The 7,937-nt window shown below is 39.2% G+C and overlaps 1 protein-coding gene and 1 long non-coding RNA gene across 3 annotated transcripts; one reads left to right on the top strand and one right to left on the bottom strand.

Moving 5' to 3' along the window:
- Positions 1 to 1,362: 1,362 nt before the first annotated feature.
- LOC112588199 (uncharacterized) lies at positions 1,363 to 3,382 on the bottom strand. Its single transcript, XR_003112651.1, has 4 exons — positions 3,159 to 3,382; positions 2,448 to 2,962; positions 1,888 to 2,023; positions 1,363 to 1,627 (listed from the first exon to the last, which is right to left on the bottom strand). It is a non-coding gene; the product is annotated as an uncharacterized LOC112588199 (long non-coding RNA).
- A 260-nt stretch (positions 3,383 to 3,642) lies between these two features.
- Positions 3,643 to 7,936, top strand: AMPKalpha (AMP-activated protein kinase alpha subunit). 2 transcript variants are annotated; one of them, XM_011152834.3, is made up of 11 exons: positions 3,643 to 4,059; positions 4,536 to 4,651; positions 4,726 to 4,867; positions 5,031 to 5,269; positions 5,355 to 5,561; positions 5,634 to 5,739; positions 5,834 to 6,168; positions 6,265 to 6,431; positions 6,533 to 6,695; positions 6,785 to 6,905; positions 7,749 to 7,936. In XM_011152834.3, the coding sequence occupies exons 2-10, from the start codon at positions 4,546 to 4,548 to the stop codon at positions 6,874 to 6,876; spliced, it is 1,557 nt and encodes a 518-aa protein (XP_011151136.1). In that variant the 5' UTR covers positions 3,643 to 4,059; positions 4,536 to 4,545; the 3' UTR covers positions 6,877 to 6,905; positions 7,749 to 7,936. The 2 variants fall into 2 exon arrangements, with proteins under 2 accessions (XP_011151136.1, XP_011151133.1); XM_011152831.3 differs by lacking the exon at positions 7,749 to 7,936 and having other exon boundaries at positions 6,785 to 7,239.
- The last annotated feature ends 1 nt before the right edge of the window (position 7,937 follows it).

The raw sequence follows: 7,937 nt of genomic DNA, 5'->3' as shown, positions 1-7,937 counted from the left end.
TAATCAAAGTGTCGCTTTAGAAGAGATCGCATTGTATCGGCGATCAACATTATGTAGATGAAAGCAATAATCATATATGCATAATTCATTGTCGTCTAAACCACACGTGTGTCGTTTAAATCACGCCTGTCTGTGACGAAACCGTTTAAAATAAAGTCGCATGTCCGAATAAAATGTGCGTTCTCCAATCCATTATTAGCTCATTGTTTATATACGCCGAGCGACAATTACAAATGTTGCGATAAGCAAACTCGATCGTTATCTCGGAGAGTTCGTTTCATCTTCACTTTACACGATGAAGAAGACGATAAATACGTAAATCTGATCATTATGGAATGAATCATTTTGACATTTTTTCGAATAAATAGAATCCGTCTGCACGTCACGATAATGTAGTTTCAAGTTGACATGAGCGTATGCTTGTTAAAATCTCGATGCGACTATACAAAGTCGATCGATAAGATGGGTCAACTGTTACGTGAGCTGTCGAGAGTGTCGAAGTCGAAACGTCACGAGCGTGATTATAAAGTGTAACGTAGAAATGCTAATGTTCAAGTATCGGGTTCTTGGGGTCATATACGATCCGATCCATTGAAAGTGGGAGAAACGATGCTCTTTCATGAATTGTATCTCTCTCGTCTCCCGACGATAAATAATTCAAATAACCGTGAAAGTCAGGAATCTGGACGAGTCCGTACATCTTGTCGTCGACTCAACGCTGAATTTGAAGTCCCACAGCAATGTTACTTCGTGTGTGTATATATAATAATCTATGTATATATACGATACATATATACGATACATATGTATGTACGTATATACGCCGTATACGTGTATATATATATAACACGTGTATCTTACTGTCTGAAGCAATAACAAATTTGTTGTCGCGTGAACATTTTGCTCACGAGAAGAATAAAGAGACCACAGATTCTTTATCTCAGTCCGCGACAATGTCATTGGACTTCAAGTTTCTGCGTTGAATCGTCTTTCTTCAAATATATGTTGTCTTTTTGCAAATCTTCGAGCCGGAAATATCTTGCTACAGATGCAAAAGAACATCTATACGGCGGCTTGTGTATGTTTGTTATTGCTATTCGTTTTTTCGCAAGAAGCTAAATAACAGAACTAAAAATGAATAGATGTATAATAGAAATTAAAAATGAATATAAGGTGTGATGTTAAATTCGCAGACGCGCTCTATTTTTTTCTTCTTTCTTTTTATCATTACGAACGTTAGAAAAACATGAGCGTGCATGTGTGCGTTGCGAATAAAACATATTAATATTGATAACGTTCCGGTCACCTGATAATCCGCATGAATATTAACTTAAACAAGCGTTTATGTTCAATGTGGTCATTAAATCGTTACGAAAACCATGAGTGTGATTTACGTAACGTCAATTATATATTTGTCCTTCCAAAAACATCGGAAATATCAATCGGTCTGTGCATACACCTACCGTGTGTTTACGCCAAATTAATTGTCCAATTCACTTGTTTGCAGGACGATCACTTTTAATTGCGAATGAACAGGACTTATCCTTTGATACGTGGCCGGCCGTTACGCTGAAGCGCTTCTCTTGACGTAATTATCATCTCTGTTGATTGCGATTTCTGCCTCGGTCTGTGAAAGTGAAATTTGTAATTATGACATTTTCGTGAATGCAAATTATCTCGAATCATTGCTGCTACTTGCATGTATTATATTAAATCAAACATCTCACGAGAAAATTAAGTTAATTCTTTTAATTAACTTAATTCCTTTTTTATGTTTTAGTTATTAGTTTGTTCGTTATTGGTATTTGATATTAGGTATATACATAGTTGTGCACTCTTTTAAGAGAAAATGCACCTGAACAGTGAATGGAATGTGTAAACGCGTACTTATCTATCCGTCTATTTTCGCTAATGATACTTTCTACATTCCTCGGCGCTTTTATCTTTTCCTGGACGAAGAGAATAACGTCCGCCTCGCTGTAACGGCGAAAAGCAGAAGAGAGCGTAGCCGAAATGAACGGACCTAAATATCAAACTATTAATCAACTGTCAATTGACTGACAAATTGTGTCTAAATAAAAATGTGTCAACGAGGATATACAGAAAGTGCTTGAAATATTCGCGCGTTTTCGCAGATGACAATCGATAGATGAAAAGAGATTCATAGTACGAAAAGAGACGCGCGATCTGTCATGCAGGTCTCATTGCGATTCAGCAAAGTTCCTCAGAATAACAACAAAAAAAAAGAAATATGGAAAAGAGAAAAGAAAACAATTCCGCGATTCCAGAATTTGAATGTCAGGCGTCAGACAGCCGTCTCGTGCTGATTTTAAATCGTCCTAGCGAAGATTTATTCGATCACGAGAATCGCGCGTGGATCACTCTTCCTTATGACGATACGAAACAGGATATCAGGTTGACACTTACAATATTGCGTTGCAACTGACTTGCAAATTATAGATGGCCGATGCGCCGAATCGGCAGAAACAACATGTCATGTACGTTTGCGGTTTGATCTTGCGGAAGTTCTTTAGAAATAAGCATTAATTCGCTCAATGGATGGTTGGCTGCAACATGCGAGGATCATGCACGATCATGTCTTCCTGTTTTTCTTCGTCTTGTCTGCAAACGGAAAGAATAATAGAATTTTCTCTCTTTTTGTCCCACTCTCCCTTCTCTCTTTCTACTCAGCGTCTGACGGCGTCGTTAACAATAATGATGTGTCGCCGGTCGTTATGCAATAACAGAAGCGATTTCGCGGATTTAGCAGATCTCGCTTTCGTTCAAACGGTCGATATTTTATAATTGAAATTTCACTCTCTTCGCAACAGAAGGAAAGCATAATCTCTCGAGCTGTTAATTAGCATCGCGTCTTCGCGAATTTTCACTGCAACGCTGCATTTTCGAGGACGCGCTTTATTCCTGCGCGTCGCTTATCGAGAGCACGAGGAGATGAAAAATCCTGAAAGCACGAAAGTAGCTTAGGTCGTAATTTTGCTTAACAATTGAAAAATTAGGAAGTGCGCATATACCCAATAACGTGAGATCGCCTCTGATGATTATTTTTAGTATATTCACATTTCACGCGAATGTCATAGAACAAAAATAACGTGATACCGTGTAAATATTGAACATTGGTCGTAGATACGTGTACGTACGTTAGTAGGCGAAAATCTATAAATAGACAGAATTCGGTGCTCTGCTTAGGAACATATACGGATCTGTGGATCGTGCGTATACAAAGGTTATAGGCATACACTTTTCGAAATGGCGCTCACGAAAGAGCCATTTTCGATGCATGTGCTGCCACCTGTCGCCGAATCCTCGTAATCCCTTGGCGAAAGTTCGCATAATAATGTAGTTTCCGTCTGTCGATTAGTTACAACAATTTAACAATAAAAAGTTTGTTCTGTTAAATATTTTTTGCTGTAAAAACATTTATATTTACGTCAGTTTCAACTTGCAGACCGAAGAGAATATAAATAATCGTTGTGGAGTACTTTTTCCTCGATTGCGCTGCGTGACACTCTTGTCATCGAGAAACGAGATGGACGTTTGAAATTTTGCGGAAGAAGAAGAAGAGAGAGAGAGAGAGAGAGAGAGAGAGAGAAAGAGAGAGAGAGAGAGAGAGAGAGAGAGATAAGAAATTCGGTCGAGAAAGTGCAGCAAGCACAGCCGAGAGGAACTTACGTCTGTGTTCCGATCACGACGATTCCACAATATATCGTGATCGATGATTTCGATGACGATTATTTTTCAACAATTATCTCCGTGTAGTTCACGCTTACGACGTAAAAGAAGCGCTTCGTATGCACCACGCGAGCGATGACATACGGTCGATCGGATGAAATTGACGGTACAACAGCTGCGTGATAAGAGGCTCACCTAGAATCATGTAAATAGTGTCAGGTGATCTCGGGACGACTCGTGCCATTTTGGCTGCGCATTATCGCAATCGGGATTTATGTTTACATCCTTTTTCTTCCTTCGTTTGCTGTCTTATCGCAGCGCAGTGCTCTCCGTAGGCAGGCTCATTTTCGCGTAACTCGCATCGTACGGGTAAGTAATTTGATTGTTACAGTCTCTCATAACAAGTAACTTGTGTGTATGTGACAGTCATAAATTACTCGGCCGATTGGCTGCTTTACTTATTGCAAACAATTTGGTGAGATTCGCAAACAGTACAGCTGAAAATAATGACAGTTGACGCACAGGCACGGTTCTCGTCGTTTCCTTCTGGTCTTATGCGTATTCTGAGTCAATGCACAATCTGTTTTACTCAAGACGAAGAGGATGTAACGTGTATATAAAATAATTGCGCCATGCATTTTCTCAAAGAAATTCAAAATTTATGATTTGACAAGCTGTCTAGTACAAATGATGAGATTACTTCCTAACTCGGAATAATACTAGTATGTGCTTGAAATGTTTAATATTAATTTTGTTTATTTTTAAACAAAAACAACTCAGTATTATCCTGAGACAATAACATATAGAAGGATATGCTGAATCTAATAGTTATGACAAATATACAGGTATAAATTCATGATGTCTGAGAAACTTCCGAGTAACCAACCACAGCCTATTGTTAAGATAGGCCATTATACATTAGGCCAGACTCTAGGGGTCGGTACGTTTGGCAAAGTAAAAAGTATGTATATACATTATGTGCATGATAGAGAAAATCTTCGTAACACTTTCTTTCATGTAATATTACATTTACAGTTGGGGAACATGTTCTGACAAAACACAAAGTAGCTGTGAAGATTTTGAATCGTCAGAAAATCAAAAGTCTAGATGTTGTAGGCAAGATTCGTAGAGAGATACAGAACCTTAAGCTTTTCAGACATCCGCATATCATCAAGTTGTAAGTATCGTACAGCTTCAGATTGTCCATATTGTAACTTAGTATATAATGTATCTATGTTATAAGATCTTTATACGTGCATATACGTGATGAGTCAACTAGAAAACAAAATATATTTTGTATTTAATGTATATTAATCTTAATGTTTGTTTTATATATGTAGATACCAGGTCATAAGTACTCCCACAGATATATTCATGATAATGGAATATGTCTCTGGCGGAGAATTATTTGATTATATTGTTAAACATGGAAAGCTTAAGGAATACGAGGCACGGCGATTCTTTCAGCAGATCATATCAGGTGTTGATTATTGTCATCGACACATGATAGTTCATCGAGACCTAAAACCAGAGAATCTTCTGTTGGATCATAATCTCCACGTGAAAATTGCGGATTTTGGTATTTGAATATAATTGTTGTATCAAGCACTGTGTATTTTATACTACGAATAGATCATAAAAATATTTTTTCACAAAATATACAGGTCTGTCGAATATGATGATGGACGGCGAGTTTTTGCGCACTTCGTGCGGCTCTCCGAATTACGCCGCGCCAGAAGTAATATCCGGCAAGTTGTACGCTGGCCCTGAAGTAGACATTTGGTCGTGCGGTGTTATTCTGTATGCGCTACTCTGCGGTACCTTGCCATTTGACGATGAGCATGTTCCTACCCTTTTCCGTAAGATAAAATGTAAGTCAATCTGAAATTAAATTTAAGAAAATTTCTCGAGGATTCCGTATGTAACATCTTCGACTGTTTCAGCTGGTATCTTTCCTATCCCAGAATATCTGAACAAGAGTGTCATCAGTCTCTTGTGCCATATGTTACAAGTCGACCCGATGAGGAGAGCAACTATCGAGGATATTAAGTAAATAATACACACAGTATACACGAATGTTCGATTGAGAAACATTTCCTGTTACCGTTATTAATGCACATCTAACGGACATAAATGATTTCAGAAAGCACGAGTGGTTCCAGAAGGATTTACCATCGTACTTGTTCCCATCGCCCGTCGAACAAGATTCGTCCGTTATCGACATAGACGCCGTGAACGAGGTGTGCGAGAAGTTCAACGTCAAAGAACCGGAAGTACATTCCGCGTTATTGGGCGGTGATCCGCACGATCAGTTGGCGATCGCGTATCACTTGATTATAGATAATAAGAGAATTGCTGACGAGGCTGCGAAAGCAGAGCTGAAGGACTTCTACGTGGCGTCCAGTCCCCCACCGGTGGCATTCAGTCCGAACGATGCCAACAGCAGTCCGTTGCGACCTCATCCTGAAAGAATCGCACGTATGTGAAAAGTACTATTTCAATCCGTAGAGTTTATTACTACGGTAAAAAGCTCGACCGCTTTAAGATCGGTCTCATCGACCGTTGACGTTACAGCATACCGTGAACGCCAAGGTTCGCAGGGCAGCACGACGCAAGCACCGACACAGGGTAATCGCGGCACGCCTGTGAAGAGAGCAAAGTGGCATTTAGGAATCAGATCGCAGTCGAAGCCAAACGACATCATGAACGAAGTGTATCGCGCTATGAAGGCGCTTAACTTTGTAAGATCCATCATGCCGGAATATTTCGTATCCGTGTATCGCTAACGTCCAACGATTATTCACCTCTAATTCCTCTTCACATCACGGCCTGTCTTTTTCAGGAATGGAAGATCATAAACTCGTACAGCGTCAGAGTACGGCACAAAAACATATTGACCGACCGTTATAGTAAAATGTCGCTGCAACTTTATCAGGTCGACTATAAGAGCTATCTACTGGACTTTAAGTCGTTATCGAGCGAAGAGACAGAGGACATTGGGCGTGGTAAGCAAAGCTAGCTCAACCGATGCGACCAAATTGCCGATAATCGTGAGAGTAAATCCTGTGTAAAAAGCGTACATGCATTCTTGCAGACCCGACGTTACCGCCTCCGCAAGCGACGGGCCATCACACGATGGAATTCTTCGAGATGTGTGCGGCATTAATCACGCAATTAGCACGATAGCGCGTCTACCTCCATGTCGTTGAAATCTGGTACATCCTGTTCTTTTGTTGAAGTTGTATAGTACGAAATAAACGCAGAGCAGTCGTAGAACACGTCGTGAGCCTTACAAGCCTCTACAAGCTCTAAGCTTGAATAAAAGCTATCTATTTTTCGAGCTGAATTTATTTTTTTAAACGAAATTTTCCGCTATTGTGAGAAATACGAAAGGAACAAATACCTCTGACGGTGTGTTGCATAAAGATCGAGAGAAGCGATACATCTACATACATAATAATCGTTTATTATCGAGTGCTATAATTGAATGTTACATTACCACGTTCTATTATAAATTACAACACAAATACATATTTATCTAAAAGACTATCAATTCTCTGTCGTTTCACCTATGAAATCGATTTTCGCGCTGCGTGAGAAACCAAGTGTGTGCGTACGCTTATAGAAAAATATATGTTATATCTTGCCGTATTCGAATTTGTCCGCGTGAATATATGTTGTGTGTACGTACAAAACGAAGTCACTTTGTCGGCCGACGCACGTCGCGGAAATGATCGAAGCAATTTATGATGTAGCCATGATTTTTTGTGATATCATGATCGCCGCTACGATGACTGATTAAAAATTCACGGATGGAGAGAATTTCTCTGGATCAATATGTGTAACAATAATATATATATATTATATATATTATATATATACCTAGCTATTATGTGGAGAAATATATAAATGTGTAAATTGCTTAAATTAATATTTAGACATTTGTATGCTGATATCACTATACATGTAGTGTCTTACGATGAAAATTTATTCAAGCACCATGTCATTGGAATATTGGTAATTAAAGATAAAATATACATAATGGCACATTTTTCCAGACCTCGTCCCATTTTATACAAACTACACGGCTCGATTATGCTCGTAATGCTGCCGAAGAACTGCCTGCTTTTCGGTCTCGATCCAGCTTGCCCCCTCGCGACCACTTAAACAAGCGTGAAAAGGAAACACACATGTTGGACCATTTTGTATTTTATCCTTGATTTATGTAGTTATACCAAGCGCGGAGG

This window comes from Harpegnathos saltator, unplaced genomic scaffold (genome assembly GCF_003227715.2).
Source record: "Harpegnathos saltator strain DR-91 unplaced genomic scaffold, Hsal_v8.6 scaffold10, whole genome shotgun sequence".
NCBI lineage: Eukaryota > Metazoa > Arthropoda > Insecta > Hymenoptera > Formicidae > Harpegnathos > Harpegnathos saltator.
Note: the sequence above shows the minus strand (reverse complement) of the source record. Positions and strands in the feature narration are given on the sequence as shown.

What these genes read in the sequence shown, in the direction of transcription:
- AMPKalpha (XM_011152834.3), top strand. Translation starts at nt 4,546, where the DNA reads ATGATGTCTGAGAAACTTCCGAGTAACCAACCACAGCCTATTGTTAAG. An exon ending in CCTTTTCCGTAAGATAAAAT is followed by an intron (nt 5,562 to 5,633) that starts GTAAGTCAATCT and finishes CGACTGTTTCAG; the next exon opens with CTGGTATCTTTCCTATCCCA. An exon ending in TCATCCTGAAAGAATCGCAC is followed by an intron (nt 6,169 to 6,264) that starts GTATGTGAAAAG and finishes TTGACGTTACAG; the next exon opens with CATACCGTGAACGCCAAGGT.